The 19297-nt window shown below is 42.1% G+C and overlaps 1 protein-coding gene across 1 annotated transcript; it reads right to left on the reverse strand.

Moving 5' to 3' along the window:
• Positions 1-485: 485 nt before the first annotated feature.
• On the reverse strand, positions 486-9036 carry CSRP3 (cysteine and glycine rich protein 3). Its single transcript, XM_009935993.2, has 5 exons — positions 8925-9036; positions 4352-4520; positions 2837-2972; positions 2040-2133; positions 486-565 (listed from the first exon to the last, which is right to left on the reverse strand). Exons 1-5 carry the CDS (start codon positions 9034-9036, stop codon positions 486-488), a joined length of 591 nt encoding a protein of 196 aa, XP_009934295.2.
• Positions 9037-19297: the final 10261 nt, after the last annotated feature.

A 19297-nucleotide genomic window follows, 5' to 3' on the forward strand; every position in this document is an offset into this window, starting at 1 on the left:
ACTTTTTATTTATCTCGAAATGAGTAACATCTACTTTGCCTTAACACAAAATGTCAAAACATTCACAACTCCATTCGGAGACTGGTAGAAATATAGACGGCGTAACATTCTGAACGAAGGAAAATACGGCCTAAGTCGGAACACTCTGACCCTTGTGCTCCATAAGGCATCTCTGTCTTAATGGGACAGGATGCCGAGTCTTTAAAATTCCAGTCTACAGTGTGAAATACTGGTTTTAGAAACAGTAATGTTCCATGAGGTTTTTTGTCTTTATTTACTGTAAAACAAGCATGAATCTAGTTTTATCATTGTACCTTTTTAAGCTATTCTAAGAATTTCTTAAGATACAAGCTCACAAGTTTTTCCTGCAAGGTGGAAAATATTAAACAAATGCCCTAGGTTCTTAGCAATATGTGACATGTAATGTTTTACTTGACAGCTATCACTTGGTGGCATCCACAGCAGTTTATTGCATCCGTTTCTTCTCATTCACACTCTTTCTTTTCCACTTGAGTCAGGCCACCGAACCCAATTCCTTTGGGACCAAAGTTTTTTGCATAGCAAACTGCAAAAGAAGGAAGGAGGTAAATGGTATTACAAATTTCTTCATAGAGAGCAAATGACTTCTGGGTTTAGTACTACTTACAAACTTAAGTTAATAAAAGGAAGGGAATTTGAAATAGTGTCTTTCTCAGAAGTGTCAACAGGTTCTAATAGTGAAACTGGAATCACATATTTGAATTAAGCAAAAGTCGCATCTAATCTTCTCAAAAAAAATTAATAAACTGTATGTATTTAGGATCTAAGTAACATTTTCATTAAAACTACTTTCCTGTCAGAAAATACTCAGTAAATCTCAGTCTGTATGAGTAATCATAGAATCATAGAAAGTTTTGGGTTGGAAGGGACCCCTAGAGGTCATCTAGTCCAACCCCCCCGCAGCAAGCAGGGACACCACTAACTAGATCAGGTTGCTCAGAGCCCTGTCCAACCTGGTCTTGAATGTTTCCAGGGATGGGGCCTCCACTACCTCTCTGGGCAACCCTTTCCAGTGTTTCACCACCCTCATTGTAAAGAATTTCTTCCTTATATCTAGCCTAAACCTACCCTGTTTTAGTTTAAAACCATTACCCCTCATTCTGTCACTGTTGTCTCTGCTAAAAAGATTGTCCCCATAATACAGGCCGAGTAATAACTTGGAGATTTTTCAAAGGAGGTTAAAAGAGTTAGAGCTTAGTCTAGGAGCTACTGATGCTAGTTTAAACCGTTCCATTTTAACTCTGTGTTGCTAAGTATCTTCATAGTTATTTATCCCAGCTCTGCTAAGGTCATCAGTTGTTAGTTATGGTCAGCCTATTTCTCCAAATACGCTAATTTGATCACTTGCAGTGGTCAGACTGTACCCAAAGTCCCGGAACTTAATTATTGTTCTTTAGGATTCTCTGTAAAATTTAGCCTAGCATGTGAAAACTTTGCCTATTTTTCACTTTAAGCTCTTACTAAGGGTTGAGTGAAGTCCTGTGAACTTGCTTGATCTAAGAACATCTGGGTGTGTGATTTGGCATGAATGCGTTATCTTCTGTACTACAAACACAGTGGAAGTATCTTTTAACTCTTACTGGGAAGAAGTCCAATTAGGACCATGAGATGTCCTTTGAAGATCTGTATCTTTGTGGTTTGTTGTTTGGGGGTTTTTTTGGTTTGGGTTTTTTTTGAGTGAGAGAGATTGTGCTGATACAAGAACCTGCCTGGCAGATAGGGCCAATGTTCCTGTTAGAAGGTCTGCGGGCAGATCTGAGAGGGTGTCATATCTGTAGAAAAATTACAGCTTTAAAATGTAAATGTTAATAGTAGAGGATGCAACTGCAGTGTTACCATAGCTCTTTCCTTTGCTTTCAGAAATTTCTTAAAAAAGATCAAATGAAATGTTATGAGGTTGTTAAGCATGCAACGAAGTAAATCATGATGGCAATAGTGGGTCTAAAAAGAACAATTTTGGATGGACTCAGTAACCCAGTTCAGCTCATTACAATTCTTACCTTTACAGTAGAGCTCTCCATCTTTGTCTGTAACGTTTGTAGATTCTAAACTCTTCCCACAGATAGCACAGCGGAAGCACGTCTTGTGCCAAGGCTGAGGAAATCAAGACAATTCAGTGTATATCACAGAAGGTGCACAGCTGGCAGATGTAAGATACAAAGAACTGTTGCTTTTTATGGTGTGAAAAGATTAAAATTGCTTTGTTGGTCTTATGGTTTCCGTTTCCAGTTGTTCTAGGCTAGGGTTTTTTTTTAATTTAGTTTTTTGTCCTATGTCAATGTTTTACCTAGTAACTTTTTTATTAACAGAGGTCTGGTAAAAAGCAGAGAGCTATAGATTTTACTCTTGTTTTGGCCATTTCTTTGATGGACAGAGATAATATTCTAGTGAGAGTTCCTAGAGCAGAGGGCCAGCATGTCACATGATACTGGCTTTTGTTTTTCTAGGCCCAGAATCTCTTTAATATGTCTGCAGTTACCACTACAAATAAATGTTTAAATTATAAATATCCCCAGAGATGGTGGCAGAATGACAGTGGTAGAAGAGCCAGCCGGTACAGTAGCCAGGAGTTGTTCTTCAGACATCAACAAGATGCAAAAAGTTGAAGACGGCTTACGAAAAGCACATGGGTTTAAACCTGAAAGTGCATCAAACTCTCTAGCAATTTGCTAATTCATCCTCATGTTTTCTTCATCAAGACTGTGAGTAAAAATTTAAAATATCAAGGACCCGTTAGCTGTAGTTTATCACCATTATAAAACTGTGTTTTGTTTCTAGTGCTGTAGTAACTACTTACTTTTCCTCCTCCCATGATCTTCTCTGCAGCATACACTGATTTGCCGCAACGGGGACATTTATCCACATCTACCATCTTTTTGGCAAACTTTGAAGGATTAGTTGGTGTAGAAGGGCGAGCAGGCTTTGGTGACCCCCTAAAACAGAAGTTTTCAATGTTCTAAAATACTGCTTGAAATGTGGTCTTCATTCTAGAAATATGATTTAATGTTTTTTTGATAAGGGATAAAAAGTACTAAATCACTGGTCTTGGGCATGCAGAAGGGGAGAAGAGAGAAAATGAAAGTGTTCTATTGAATTTTGCGTTGCATGGTTGAAAAGCTGACACTGTAACTGCTGTTGTTACCTGTTTTGGGCTGGGTACGTGGAGCTGACAGTAGCCACATGCAGAAAAGTTTATATTTAATGGAAAGCAACAGTAAAAAAGAATTTTGTTTTATTGAGAGGCAAGAGGGAAAACAGAAGCAAAAGATCTCTCTGCCCTTTGTAACTGGCTATCTGCTGGTACTCAGTAGTAGGCAGGGAAAAAAAGGTACATTTTGCGTGCAGTTGTTTCATTAGTCACTGTAGCGTTTAGACAGGGAACTGGGGCTCTTGGCTGGCCTCGGGCCAGAAGCACGTCCGAAAAGTAGCTTTGCTTTGTGTTTCTGGACTTTGAGTTTTATGTCTTTGTGCTAGTTTAAAGCCTTTCACAGAATGACTTCTGAATTGTCAGATTGTTGGACTGCAACAGGTCATTAGATCTACAGGACGTGATGCCTGCTGTTACAGAACTCTGCCTGTAATGGATTCAGTATCTTACAAGGAGCTACAGTTATATACATTATTTAAGCTTTTATTTTCTGCACAGCATATTGGCTAATTGGTTTCCTTACAGTAATACCAGAAGAAAGCATTGTTGATTTGGAAATGTGCAGCTTTGAGAATCAGAGAAAAATACTATAAAAATGTGCTGTCAGAGATAATTATGTGCAGCTGAGGCTTTTGGAAGATGGTATCCCATTAGGATTCCTTTGTTCAAACATGTTCTTGGTGTGTTTGTGAGTGTTACTGGAGCCACAGGGAGGATTTAGAAATGTTATTTCACCCATTGAGAGAAGAGTTAACAGTATGTGGTAGTGTGATTATTTTTCTCATGGTAAAGCCTAACTATATTTTAGCCTCTGACAGGGGAAAAAAAAAATCTCTTGTTTTATGGTGAATGTGACCTTACTACTGTGCTACTAATGGCAAGTTACGTTTGCAGTGAATATTTACGTCTGTGGTGGTGTATAAAGGCTGCTTCTGCAGAATAATTGTCCATTGAAGGAGGAGATAATTTGTAAAGAAGGCTTAAAGAGACTGAACGTCATTAAAAACTGGTAAGTTGCTGTGTCCACTCAAGGAAAGGTTGTAAGAAAGTCTGCTCTGCGACTTACGCTAGATGTTTTTATGGAAACACAATAAAATATCTGAAATACCCTGCTAAGTGACAAGCAGTACCAGAAGAAGGTGCTGTTAGGGGGATTTAACTCACTGTTGCAGATTCAAGCCCAGATGGTCACCAGTATCAGTGCTGAGACATCCCGCCCCTTGTCCGAAGCCAATGCCTTTGGGACCGTATTTTCTCCCGTAACAAGTTTTGCAGTAGATTTCAGATTCGTGAGCTGCTACTGTGGTACTGTCCAGAGCTTTTCTGCAAGCCACTGAAAGCAGGAGGAGAGGCACATAGAAACACTTGCATTTCCAAATTTGAATAATTACAATTGGGCTTTATTTTTCTATACAGGAAAAGGAGAGTGTTAGCCTGTGGTCAGTAGAAAACTTCACTGGGCTTTTGCTAAAGTAGTTGTACGTGCATGTAACATGCTCTTCGTTGCCACTCTAAAGTTCTACTCCAACCCTAGGAAAATCATGGGCTTGTCGAGACAATTTATCCAGGTCTGTGAAGCGTGAGATGGATTGGAGATCATCGTCCTAAACTCCCAAATCTTAAAAAAAAAAAATTAAAAAATGGATGTTGCAGGGGTGTTGACTCTGCTGTGCATCTGCACCTTTCAGAATAGTAACTGTGAGTCTGAGGTGGCATTCTTGTGTCAGCCCACGCTATTTTAGTGTGGCATGTTTCTAAAAGAGGATATAACGTACATACTGCGTCCAGGCAGAGTCAAGCAGGACATTTATTTATCTAGACACATTTGTTGGAGCTGTCATGCCAGGCGAAGCAGGGATCCCAAATAGCTGGTAGTCTCAGCTCTGTTAGGCTTCCTCCAGCACGGCAAGAGTATCACTATGGCCGTTCCAAAACCAGAGACCTCTTCCCAGTCATGTTCGTTACAGAGAAATACTGCTTGGCTTAGCTTGGTAGGACAGAAGGTGCCGTAGGAATGCCCAGCCTTCGTGATGGAATACAAGTTATATCCTCTATGGCATTGCTTTTTAAAGTAAGGAGAGCCTTATCTTGGAAGGAGCAAAAGTTAATGAGTGCTATTTGGGGATCTTACCTGCTTATGTGGGCATCTGGCTAAGCAGGTATCCATGTTTTGAGAAACACAAGCCACACCTAGAGCTAAGGAGCATTGCTGAGGCCGATCTCACACATGGTTATTCTCATCCAGTGGCCATAGAAGCTAGATTACTCTCTCCCCAGTTCTTTGCTCATCTGAAACCTGGTCAGTGTTTGTAGAGGCTGAATTCTGTTCTTGGCCCGGTGGATCTCCTTGCTGCTTATGCATGGGAATTGGACAATAGTGAATGGAAAAAAATAAAATAGTAGCTACACTCCCCATCTGCGGGGTGGCTGCATTTGCTGCACTGTTTTGGGAACTTGGTGTGAGACAGCCCCCACCCCATCCAGGGAGGAGGAAGCTTTCAGTTTGGAGTGCCTGTAGAAAAAAATCAGGGATTTGTAGTACACTTAAAAGTCAGTTTCAACACTTCCTACAGATTTCACACTGTGTCAACAGTGGTTTATAGAGGGGAAAAAAAAATTGGAGAAAACCTTTCTCTCCAGCTTCCTTTGAACGAGTGTGTGCCCCGCAGAGGGCATTCCAGTCATGCATGGGTTGTTGATAGCTTGGAAAGTAAAGTTTCTCAGCTCATGTAAGCAGCAGAAATCTGTGAAACACACAAGTATTGAAAGTGTGGAAATTCAAGCTCTAGAAGAGCTACCTGAGTGCTTGATTAGTCCGTTTCCCCCTATGTTTATTTTCACAGTCTTGCTTGAGTCTAGAATTCATCCACGTCAGAGATTTTAAGCCGATACTGGCATCTCTGCAGCTGTAATTGTATCACTGTACTGCGCAGAAGGGAAAATAATTTGGAAGGACCTTAACAGAAATAAAACGAGGGGCTCCTGTAAATGGGTGAACCTGATCTCATGGTGCTACGGTCTCTTCTGCTTTGAGATGGTAATTATGTTTGCTAAGGGAGCTAAGGGATGATGGAAACTCTAGCAGTAGATAAAGTGTTTCTATTTCTGGTACCTTAGGGATAGAGTATCAATTCACCACGACAGATGGAGCAAAAGCCCTTGAAGTGCTATTGTCAGAATAACTTTGGGACCTGTCATCTGCCAGCAGATACCGTTCACAAGCTGGCACGAAGAACTTTCAGGTTGATGGCGTGAGATCCTGCCAAATGTCCGTCACAGCTGCGGTTTCAGTAAAAGCTGACAGGGAAACAAGGTAGGGAAACAGCAGTCTGCATGGGAAAGAGGGGTTGTTGGAAAGAAGTTTCTCTCTCGTGATGTTTGTAGGGAAAAACTATGGAGTGGAGAGTGTGATTTATAGCTTAGCTTGTCTGATTATTACTATGTTAACAGGTTGGTTTGAATTGCTTGTAGTTTTGCCCAATTTGAACTTTTTGGTCAAAAAATACTGGTGTATTTTGTGTGTCTGGTCAAATATAATGTAAAATATAAACTATATTTTAGATATATCTAATATAAAAATATATAAAAGCTCAACTAAATAGGTTAGCTGTTTCTGAGATTAGGTCAGGAAGGACTGTTTTTCTTCTGTTGAGAAATTAAATCTTATGATTGGTTCATTGAAAAGCCCGTGAACATGATACATGATACTGAGTCGCCCAGAGCTGCTGATTAGTGTGCGTGAATCATGGCAAAAGTAAAGCCAATTAACATACCTCTCGTATGCCAACTGGGCTTAGATGTGTCTTTAGTTTATGACCTTAAACATACTGCTACTGGGAATCCTTTTTTTAGTATCTAACCTGTTAATAATTAGGTTCAGACTTAGGAGTACAAGGTGCAAATAAATAATAATAATAATAATAAACAAACAAACAAACAAACCCAAACCCCCCTCCCCAGATAAAGCCCCTCAAACCAACCAACTAAACAAAACCAAGCAAACCCCCCCACACCACAACAAACCAAACAAACAGTTGGCAGAGCTAATAGATGCATGTTGTTTGTCATGAATCATTAAAAAAAAAAAAAAATCAGTTATGCTAACCCTGAAGCTTGAACTTGTTCCAATATTAGGTAAGAGAGAAATACTATCAAATATGCCCTGTTAGGATAGCTGTTCATTTTTATTAGACACTGGAGAGCCTACTCGTGTGTCTTCTCTTGCCGTATCATTTTCTAGCATTTGATAAAGCACAAGCATCAGTTAAAGCTTTTCTCCTAATTATCACATTCACGTTCCTCTACAGTTTCTCTGATAGCTAGTATTAATTGTTACGGGCAGTACATGGAAGCAGTAAGAATTCCCCAGTTCTCACACAGCTGACATTTTAACCATTTTGTAGGGACTGGCTGAAGGTTGTTAATTAGCTGAAAACTTTTTGAGGGAATTCTTTCATACTCAGTCTTTTAGGCATCACTTGCAGGGCGCTCGGAGAAAGGCAAAGATGACTCAAGAGTGTCCTTTGGACTGATTCTGCGTAGTGCTGTACCATGTCATCTAAGCACGTAATATCAGTCTCACGCCTCCAAATGAGGATTCTCTATCCATCCAGGAAAGGAGGGTGTAAATTGGGTTCAGTGGCTTCTAAGCTGTCATGCTAGAATTCATACTGTAAAGGTACTAAATCTCAGGCATTGTCTGCAAAATAAACTATTTAGCTACCTTTAGTTCTTACCAAGTCGTTTACTCTCTCCACAAGGAGCTGAAGTGAGACCTTCTCTGTTTTTTTTCAAGTGCTAGCTCATCTGCAGAGAAAGCAAAATTCCTGGAAGCTGTCTGCCAAACATTACAGAGGTGCGTGGAGTAAAAGAGTCAGTGAAATGGGACCGTATGAAATACGGGGAAGGAGGAGGCTGAGGCACTTGCAGGGTGTTGGTGGGAGATTTCGATGTCACCAGGGTAATGTCTTTAAGCTTTCCTGTGTGAAATTAAAGTAATCATCTCCTATAATATCCTAATATGACATAATTATGTCTTGTGACAGCTGTTTGTTTAATTCTTCTAGACTCTTTAACTTGAAACAAACCCATAATGTGCTGTGTGGTGGGACAGAAGATCGGGTTGCTTGGAGATGGCCCATGGTTCTGCAGCATTCAGGTGTCCCTAACAAAAGCCATCCAGCGGGTGGTTGGAAAAAGAAAAGCCAGGAGCCCAAGAGGCAGATTGCTTGGGGTAAAGGGTTAGAAAACTGGGCTTGATTATTGAGAGATGCTATGGAGCAGTAAACTGGCATTTCAGAAAACCATCTGATGCTCCTGAAAACAGATTTGATCGTTTTCCATCCCTCCATTACTAAAAGGATGGGAAACAGGTTCATCTTCAGGTTTGTAGGCAGTGCTGGGCCAGAATCTGTCTCGCTGTGCTGGACTTTAGGTCGGATGATTCACCTGTGACTGCTCTCTACTTCAGACTTCCCCAGAAGTAAGATGCGTAAACTTTGCACGACTTTCCCTGTGTGAAATTCCATCTGATGCTGGTTGCTTCTACCTGAGCGTTGCTTAGGGTGTTTCAAAGCCTGCTGTAGGGTCCCGTGAGCAAACATGTTGAATTGGGGAAAACTACAAAGCCTCTTTATTGCGTGCAAAGTGAAATGAAAGTAAATTTACTAGCTTTAAGGGAAGGTTTGTACACAGCTATGGGAACACTATGAAGTCAAACCAGCGTAGCCCAGCTTACTACAGAGGAAGCACGTCTTGTGAAAGCTCCTTCCATTGCACTGGATTTCCTCAGCGTGGTACACTGTCTTCTCACAGGCACCGCATTTGGCTCCGCCTCCCCAGTTCGGCATCCTTATATTTGGAGGGTAGCCTAGAAAATCAAATTACAAAAATAAATACAACAGCAAGAGTGAATTATTTTAAAACAAAACAGCTTGATTTTTTTTTTTTTTTTAGTGTTTAGTTTTTCCCGCTCTCCAGTCAACTGCTATTGCAGGGTGGCCCCAAGCCGATATCTGCTGGTGTGAATTACACGATGGTGTTTGTAGATGACCTGGTAGCAGCGAGATGAGACGGTAGCCAAGAGTCCACCCAGCTTCTGTGGCCCTGCTGAGGAGGGAGAGACCGGGGCAGACCTTCCTTGCTATTGGGAACTGTGGCTTGGGGTAACGGGTTTTTGAGGTGCGCCGGTAGCCAGCATATACTGCGTACCTGTGGGGCAGCAGGGATGTGTCCTATCCAGGGGCGAGGGTGCTTCGGGGCCCAGGGGATGTCTAAATTCTCTGTCTTCTGCGACCCCCTTTTGTAAATAAGGATATTCCTTAGCTCAGTATGTTGTGATGGTAAACATCATGAAATGATTGAGGTGTTTCAGTAAAAAGGTGCGAGGATCACTCGAACCTCTTCTGGAGGAGCGGTTCTAGGATTTATTTTCCAACAAAGAGTCTTTTTCTTTTTCAGTCCTGCCCCCTTTTGGATCCCAGCGTAGCCTTTTCCTCTCAGTTTTTGCTTTATGTGTGTTGATCCGGTTTTGCAAGGCAAATTTTAATGGAGGCTAACAAACACTTTGAAGCTTTACTGGAGTTTAAAAGCAAAAGTGTGGGCAGTATTTAGCATTAAATTTGCTACAGAACAGTGCTCTCCCTAGACTCTTTGTGAAGAGACAGCATATAGTACTATTTATACCTCTCCAAAGCAAGTGCTAGTTCATCCAGTGCCACATCAGCTTTCTCAGTGGCACGTATAAAGGCAATTTTCTGGGTCAGTATGATATTATTTTATACAATTCATACCTGGATCATTCCACCTTGAAGTTTAACAAATGTACGATGTTATTTCAGAGGACGCTTTAATAGAAACAAGTTGTTTGTTGCTTTTCTGAATTCCTCATAAAACAGCTGCAAGATCACTGTGCTGCACAGCTGTTATAAAGCAATAACAGGTAGGTTCCTAAGGTGCTTAAGGCGTGTTTTTCTTTGTCAATACTTTATAAAATCTAAACATCTGAAGAAAAACAAGAGAGTAGTGCTTACAGTTCCAGTTCTTGCTATTCCAGTTACTGTTGAAGTGACTTGCCCAAGGTCACACGGGAGGGCAGCGTCGGAGCCAGGAGCCCAGCTTAGGTCGCCTGATGTCGGGCTCAGTAAGTGCCCTTCCTGACGACTGTGCTATCACACACCTGAAACAACCCCAGCCTGCAGTTTGCCCTTCTGTTTTCTTGCTTGAGTCATCGTTTCTGGAAAGACTGGGACGTCACTTGTCATCTGCACATTGTGTTACTGGCTTGTTCCAAGCTCCTGGCGCAGGACTTCCTTCTCCTTCTTGGAAAACCAGTCACCTTCTTATTATAGTTCTCTCAAAGCCTGCTTGTGCTATTTGTATTTGATTAAATTCACCATGAGATATTGTCAGCTAAGAAAAGGATTTTGGATGCTGAATCAGGACGGCTACCTAAGAATTTTCTTCTGACATTGAGAGACAAGAGGGGAATTTATCACAGCAGTGACACAAAATAGCTGGTATTTTCAGTGGCTTGCATTTTAGGCTAACACTTTACTACGTCTGTACATTGGTCACTAATGTCCTGTGTTTATCGTCATCTTGGTGACTTCTGTACTGTATCTTCTGAATTTCAGAATTAAGTGAACGATTTCGATGTGCCAGCTCTGCAAGCTGAACCTGAAGGGAACTCTTTCTGGCTGCTAACACTACAAGCCATGCAATGGTGTAAAAGACATGTCTGTCCAGCAAAAGGAAGACAGCATAGGAGTCTGTGCATGCGCTGAAGCAACAGCACTGAAGACATAGCCACGTGGGCACATTTTAACCACCAGTGTTTGATAAGGATGCAGATACCAGCATATCCAAACATTGCCGCTTTAGTACGGTGGTTATTAGTATATCCTTAACCCTGTATAATTATATCTTCACTGTTGTGACTGTTACCCGTGGTAGACAGCATACCTGTCATCCTCACACAAGATCCAATCTCTCCTTCTCTTTGTGAGGCTGATTTATGCTCAGCTGAACAACCTCCCCAGCTCAATCAGCCCCATTCTTTGCTGTCATACACCAACGGCACCGTGAATCTCTTTCAGACCCTGTCAGTTCTCTTGGGAGGTTGTTCATGAGCCAAACTGCTCTGACAGTTAGAAAACAGTAATGATGCGAGAAGGAAAGCTCAGCTTGCCTCTAACTGTTTATCTGTTATGTAATGAGTAAGAAGCAAAAATCTGATGTAGGTGAAATAAGAAACAAAAATAACTGCCTGCAAGGAACAGACAATGGATTTGGTCCCTTCTTGCTCAGTGAAGACTTGACTGAATAACACTGTTATAATATATTTTAATTTCTTTCAAATAGGAGATAAAGAAGTAGAGAGAAATATTTCATGTAGGTAAAATCTTATTGTCTCCTTCTGCCATTCAATATTTTCCCCTATTTTTAAAGTACTTTTGTATTGGTGCCTTTTTTTTCCTCTTATAAAAATAGTTCAAGTAATGCTTCAAACATTTTAAGAGAAGAAAGAGCAATGGGAGATAAAATCAGTTTGTGATGCTTTCTTGAAAATTAAAATGACACTTTTGTGTTCACAATAGTCCCTTTCAAATCAAGTTTCCCATCGAATCCCGTTCCAGCTGGAGGAGAGCGGTTTGTACCTCCAGTCTCTGTAAAACTGCTGCTGCTGGTTTGGCTCCTCTCAGAGGCACACAAAGCATCTCAGTCTGCGGCAGTGGGATACTGGCTGGAAACTAGCTCCGCTTACATCATTAGCTGAAGACAAAAAATAATCTCTGAAAACGTCTGATAATGCGTGATAGTGAACCCTGTGCTGCTACAGGCTGTGGTTCGAGCTCTTAAAAGAACCATTGCTCCTGAGGCTAATTATAGTAACGTGACTGGGCACGCAGACACATTTTCCATGTTTTTATGGCATCACCTGATGGGAAGCTGTAGGAGAAAAGTCACAGTAAAAATGTTCCCGTAAGAACACCGGCATAAGAACGGCAGCGTATGCCGCGACGTCTGTGCTGGCTGGCCTGACGGCTGGGTGAGGTACCAAGTCCGTGCTCTTCAGGTCCTCGCTTTGTTCAGCTCCCGAGCGCTGGGCTGCAGTGGCCATCACTGCGGATGCTGCCTGTGCAGCGGTGTTACCAGGAGCAAGTCAATTCCACAGGCTGTATGGCATGTATAGTTTTCTACTCGCCTAAATTATAATGGTGGATAATGCTCCATCCTTACAATGTGCAAGTAGAAATCAGTCTTCTGTTAGTCATAAGAAAAAAATATACCCAAAGTCTGAATTTCACTTAATTTCATTGAGTGCCAGTGTCTAAATCCCCTTGAAATTCCCCAAACTTTGTTGTCTTAACCTGGTTAACTTGCAGCGACTGCTAACCACGTGGGACTGGTTATATTTTGGTGATTTAGTGGGAAGTAGAATGGAACCATTCTAAATGTATCGAGTATGTGGCAGAGAAAGTTCTGAGCCTTCGTGCTGTGGCGTGTTGGCAGGCACTCACGGTACTGTTAAGCTGGAGGAGTGTCCTTGGACTGGCTCTAATAGTACTCAGCAGCTTGTACCGCTCTGCTTCAAAATGCAGCTACTATATGGAGTAGAATTTATACACATTAGATGTGCAGCCAAGGATACGTGCTTCTTGTTATTTAGAGCTTGTAACACGACTATATAGGCCAGCCTTGGAGCAAGGAAGCCTTTGAAGTGTTTCTGTGCCCTGCACAGGCATGAAAAAATGTGAGCCATCTTCTGTTGGGCTGTTGGTCATGCCATACAACTCTGGGTGTCACGTAACTGTCACGGAGCGTGTCTCGCTCTAATCAGAGTGCTGTTGGTAAGAATATGATCCACAAATATATTTGGATCCATTGATCTAAATGGGAAGTGGATGCAGTACTGGCCCAACGAAGTTGTGTAGAGGAACAACAGGCAGCGCTAGTGCTAGACAGCGCAGTGCAGGTGGAAAATATGTTGAGGGTAATTCTGGTGTTTCCTTGCTAAACATGAGGTTTTCCTTTCCAAATGCTTACATGTTTGGTAGTCTAGAGCTGAAGTCATATCTGAGTGGACTGCAGAAGTCACGTATGGGGAGGGTTATCTCGGGGTGCCACATGTGGTATGGGATGGCTTTATGGGGGGCCAGCAGAGTGGGAGACATCCGACTTCGTGACCACTGGTAGGACGGGTGGTAGCAATGCTGAACCAGGACCGTTGGATAGGATATGCCTTGCATCTCTCTGTTTTAGTCCCAGCTATCCGGTCTAGACTCAGTTAAAAGTATAGTAATACTCATTCCTTACCTAATAAATAGACAGTAATAATATCAAATGAAGTCACTGTGTGTGCCAAGTGTCAAGGCTGCATTTGAGATTCTTTTCCCAGCTGAAGCCTGTGGGAAATGCCAGCGCAGGCAGGACCTCATTCCGGTATCTAATCACGGCTCCGCTGCTGACCTGTCCTGTGACCACCGGTGACTCATTCGACCGTCCTTAGTGCTGCTCACCTCACCACCCGTAGGGTTAACAAGATAGAGCTTCCTCTGTAAAATCAGCAGTAAAATGCTGCTAGAGTTTTTCTCTGCAACTATCACTCACTATGCTATGTTTTACCTTGACATGTCTGCAGGGTAAAACACAGTTCCTGACACTGCAGCTCAAAAAGCCTGAAGGTGTTCCTGCCATGGACTGCATTTGGACAAAAAGCGTTCTCTCTTAGCGGAACAGAATCACAACAGAGAAAATGTTTGCGTTTGAAGAGCGAGCTCATTTAACCAAAGATGCAATACTGTTTTGTGTTTATAATCATATTTCTTATATTCCGATGCGTTCAATGGACTACTGATAAAGGTAAATTTTAAGTTTATTAATTAGTGTCATACATTTAGCCTCCACCACGGTCTCATGATGACTAGCGTTTTACCTTTATTTCTGTAATAAACCAACACCTAGACATCAAGGGATGGGAATTTCCACACTGACACAGGAAAGTAAATACTGATTTTTCCATTGACACTGGTCACTCTTAAGTTAAACAAGCCCTTTTGAAACAAAAGATTTTAAGTGATTTGATATGAAGCAAGTGATGTGCGAAGCTCACAGAAAAACCCAGGGTCCTGGGTCAGAGTCCTTTGCTTTCATCTTTGTGTCCTTCTAATTACCAATTATTTTCTAGCATACTAATGCCACTTCTTTTAAAACTTCCTTGATCCACACTTTTGCAGAAATTTGAGATTGCATCTCCAAAAAATAAGATACCCCACCACTAGAAAAAGGTACTTAGTTCTGGCTTAAAAACGCAACACTCCTCCCCACGCATGCTTGCACATACACACAGAATTCGGTTTGATTCGTGTGGCTGTGGGAAGCTGCATCGTGCTGTACAAATGCCCCGTTCCTTTCTCCAGACCTAATCCGGGGCTATGAACTGTCACTTTTTCTCCCACAAGATCCTGCTCTAAATCCTTATCCATGCAAGAAGTCTTTTAAGTGCCTAGCAAAACTCTTATGGACTGTGAAACGGTGCTACGGTGATTGAGATCAGACACAGAATTATTTTAGGTGCATACAAGGCTTTAATCTTTGAAATCATTTTGCCTTTAGGTAGAAAACTTTTCAAAGTACATTTTTTCTCTTTTAAAGTATTGGGGCTTTTCTGAAGCCTTGACCAACCGTGCTGTCTTTTAATGCTTGAGTGATGGACGTGTGAATCCTTTCATTCTGCATTCTTACCTAGCCATTTTCTGTCAAGTCTGCATAGAATTTTTCTTCTCTTTTGATATAAAACAAATTGGTCAAATTAAACATTTTGAGGTTTGAGGTTTTTTGGGGGGTTTTGGTTTGGTGGGGTTTTCTTCTAGAATACTTTTATCTGAGAAATTATGAAAGCATATAAATTTGTATGCTTTAAAAAAATGTATGTACAAACTATATGTGGGAAACATAATTCTGTAGCTTTCTAAAAAATTTTTTAAAGCTTCTGAAACTTCTGTTACCCAGTCTTGTGTGTAGCCAAAACACGTCTCATTAATGAGGAGCTCCACCACCCCATGCTTGTAACACCGGTATCTGCTCCACAGGCTGAGAAGCCCAGAAGAATCTCTCTTCTCAGTTGGCTGCTCCAAACCTAGAACACTGCTCTCGGCTCTCTAGGACTTGTGTTTCTGTACTGTACCTACACATTTTCCTTTATCAAGCAACAAGCTGTTTCTACCACCTGCTAGAAAAAAAAAAATCCAATACCCAAACCGTTGTAGCAGACAGTCTTGGCAGAACCCGATACGCTCTACTTACTGGCGTTGCTTGGTGTTTCTCCCTGTCTCCTTCAGCCTGGAAGGGTTTGAACGTGAGGGACTCCTGCGCTCTTTAAATGCAGTGGCTACCGCTGTCGGCCCTATAAAAGCTGGGAGGGGAGGGGAGTGGAGTGAGAGAGGGCTTCAGGGATCTGAGCAATGCTGTTGCTATCATCAAGCTGAAAATAACCTCTGACAAAAGCCTGGCATTTTGTTCCCTGATGTCTACTTGTGAGTAGGTGGACAACAATGCAGCCCCTCAGATTACACCTAGAGGGCATTCCTAAAGGCAGTCTAATGGGTCAGAAATAAGGATGAAAGTTTCGTAGTTGCTACTGCGTTGCTTAAGTGTGAATCATAAAATAAGGATTCCTGAAATGAGAATGGTCATTGCAGTTATATTTGCTGTGCCTCACTGAGCCCGTTGCAAATGGATGATGCTGCAGACATATTAAAGAAGCGGAGACTAAGGTATGAACCACTCAGAGCTGACTTTTCACAGGGTTTTATTTTAAGTGCTTTAAGATTTAGAAGATAATTCTCATTTCCTAAAGGGATGTCTGAAGTAGAAACTTTGTTCGGTATCGTGGACTTTGCTGTGTGTGACCGGGCCAAGCCCTTACAGCCTAGGGGTTAAACACTGCAAGTCTGAAGCTGAGAGCCGCAGCTCTGGGACTTTGATAGGAACACAAGGAATTTGGATGCCAAATCCATGTCAGACTTCAGGATTTTAGGGGTCTGTTCACTGAGGCTAGTCTGAAAACTCGTGGGAGCCTGTAGCTCCATCAGCAGTTGAGTCCAGCAAAGAATTTATAATGCGGAGACAGGTCTGTGATGTAAAGTTGGAGGACTATTTTACCTAAGCAGGAGAGCTGGACTCCATCTCTTCTTGGTCATTCTCCCAGGACAGTTAACGGAACTGCTCTGCCTGTGTCAGGTGAGGCTCAACGCAGTGGTGGCGGTGCAATGTACGTGGTACGCACGCTTCTTCTAAGGTGGCAGAGAGGAGGGGTTGGGGCAGGACTGAGCTCGCTGTTGGAGTATGGGGAAGCGCTAAGGAGCTTGTAACTGCTTTGTGTTTGCATCCTTGGTGATTTGTGAGTTAGGACCCTTGACATTTGAGGGAACTGAATCTGCATTGATCCTCGCTCACGTTGTGTAGATCATGTGCTTGGACTGATTTGCACCATAACCAACTGCAGGGAAATCTGTGGAGAAAGACTTTTTTCCCCCAAAATATCCCTAAGTATTTTCCCTTGAAGTTTGTCAGAGAGTTTAAGGGGCAAAGGCAGGGAACAGCCTTTAGTTTCCTGGTGTTGGGTGTTGCTTCATCTCTGTACTGCTGTGCTGCCCCCAATACTCCGTGCCCCTGTGCGGAAGCCAGTCTTGTTGGGAAGCTCTTTACAGCTCAGAGGAGCACTCAGACCCATATCTGTTAGTTGGCATTTCGTATAATCCCTGGTCCACTATCGGGACCTGAGACTGGAAGAGCAGACCTGAAATACGCGACTGGAGCATACACATGCATGAGGTTTTATATTCCCGGTGGAGCGGGAACGTAGTGTTTTCTGTAAATCAAAGGTAGGGATTAAAGAGCCCTGCTCGGAGAACTGGAACGCAGCGTATCAGAAGCGAAGCGAGCCCAAGGATCAGAGGGACTTTCCTGGAGCTTGGCAGCAGAGCACGTCGGGTACTCGGGTCAGGTCTGAGGGTGGGTGAGGCAGGTGGAGAAAGCAGTGGAGCTCAGCTAGTCAGGGCAAAACAAAAGTCTGGTAGGGAGCAGGATGCTCTGAGCAGAGAAGCGGTAGCTTTTCAGCCTGCACAACAAACAAGAACAAAGTAAAGAGCCAGGTGTTACAAAGCCTGCATGAAAAAGCGAGCAACTGTGTTTTGCCAGGAGCCAAGGGACGCTAGGCAGCAAGTCAGAATACACGTTCAGCTTTTTCAGAACAGAGCACGGTGTGTGAGGAGACCATTGCTCCAAGCCTCGGTACTGTGGTTTCTCATTCTGTCGACTGCGGTGCCCAAACAGGAAAGGTTTGTAGTTTGTTTCCTTTGAGCAACGCAAGTTTCTGTAAGTCATTGCCTTTCTGCTTCTAGAATTAAATTGATAGCACGTGTAAGGAAGATCAATCTATTACCACAGAAGAAAAATGTACTCACTGCTGCAGTGAGAATTCCTCCATTTTCCAGCTTTTATTCTTCTCTCCCCCTCATGTAGGAGTATTTCAATAGCGATCCTATTCTGTCAGGTGTATTTTGTATTATAATTTTGCATTTTTAAAGAGCAAGCCAGTTAGTTTTACTGTGTTAGCTGCTTTAACTGTTTTGTTTTTTTTTTACCCAGTCCAAACCTGAATCGTGGGCTTCACTAGAATTTCTCCTGTCCTAATTTAGACAGCCAGGGACACTTCACCGGGGAAGGCAGATAACGCTATATTTTACTTTTGTCCTCCAAGTGTGAGCTCTATAAGGAGGCTTCATCTTTTTTCCTTCAGTGTAGGAGACCCTGCCAGAGGTATTTAAGTTCATTTGGTTTAACTTAACCGGTTTGATGTGAAATTGCCAGGGGGGAGGAACAACAGTTGGAAGCTGACATGGATCTTGGCTAGAAAGCAGAGACAAAACCATGGGGCCTCTGCAGGGTGTGGGTGGATCCAAGGGACATGGGGCTCCCTCCTTCCAGAAGCCAGACCTTGTGTTGTTTGCAACGTCGAATAGCCAGTGCTTCACTAAGTGCACGTGGGATTTCTGGCGCAAGCCATTTTAGGTGGTTACAGAACTTCAGGTCAGATGTTCTGGAAACTTCCTCTTAGTGACAAGAGGACCTATAGTGCGTATAGCGTGGCAGGCACCTGGCCCAGCTCTGAGGTTACTAGAGAGGCCAGGTAATGAGTGTACATCTTCAGATCTCACTACGATTGTTTAGCTCGAGGCCCAAGCCATGTAACTTCTCCGTTCTGTGGTGTCTGGACAGCAGCATACTCTAAGGTGATAAGGGTACTATGAATTCCAAACTATATAACTGTATTTTCCTCTAATTGATGTTATTAGGAGATGTAATCTCTAGTGAGAGTTTGGAAGTCAGACTGAGTTACTAACATCCCTTTCTAATGAAATACCGTCTTCCCGTTCTTCAGAAGACAGACACCCGTGTCTGACAAAAAAAGAATGAAGAGATGCCAGTGAATATACAATGTGTTACTTAGCTAATTTAATTTAAACAAACAAACAAAAAGTCAAACTTTGAGTTCGATGTAAGTTTAATCTGAACAAATCAATTTAAAAATACAGTATAAATAATTCTTAACTTATATAAAACTTGATTAAGAATTCATTTTTTGTTGGATTTTTTCTTTTTTACGAACTTTACAAAAGAGCATTTACTGAACACAGGAGCAAGACATTTTAACTATGGCCTTTTTGTTAAGACATAAAATATGTACACACTCACAGTACTTTTTTTTGTGCAAAATATGTACTGACTGATAGACTGTACCTTCCTGTACAAAGAAAATTTCAGCTTACTTTGCATAGCAGAAAAGCAACACAAAAAAAAACCACTACATACATAACTTTGTTACTATAATACTTCAGGTAAGCCTTTGGGAAAAAATTATTAGACATTAACTTTCTTATTTAGAGCCAGTTTTAATTCCAAAGCATTAATTCAGGCTATTCCAGTACTGAGGTCTTGCCAATACGTGTCCAAACCACACATTGTCCATCACACAATCCAAGACGTGTGCAGTGTGTTACCGGTAATTACACCTGCTAACACATTCAGCAATTCGGTATCCCAAAA

Source organism: Opisthocomus hoazin, chromosome 7, assembly GCF_030867145.1.
Source record: "Opisthocomus hoazin isolate bOpiHoa1 chromosome 7, bOpiHoa1.hap1, whole genome shotgun sequence".
Taxonomy (NCBI): domain Eukaryota; kingdom Metazoa; phylum Chordata; class Aves; order Opisthocomiformes; family Opisthocomidae; genus Opisthocomus; species Opisthocomus hoazin.

Bases quoted from the DNA above. Each gene is read 5' to 3' on its own strand.
- CSRP3 (XM_009935993.2), bottom strand. From the start codon at position 9,036: ATGCCGAACTGGGGAGGCGGAGCCAAATGCGGTGCCTGTGAGAAGACA. The intron at 2,134-2,836 runs GTAAGTAGTTAC...TGATTTCCTCAG, and splicing joins AGATCATGGGAGGAGGAAAA to CCTTGGCACAAGACGTGCTT. The intron at 566-2,039 runs GTAAGAATTGTA...CTTCTTTTGCAG, and splicing joins TGGAGAGCTCTACTGTAAAG to TTTGCTATGCAAAAAACTTT.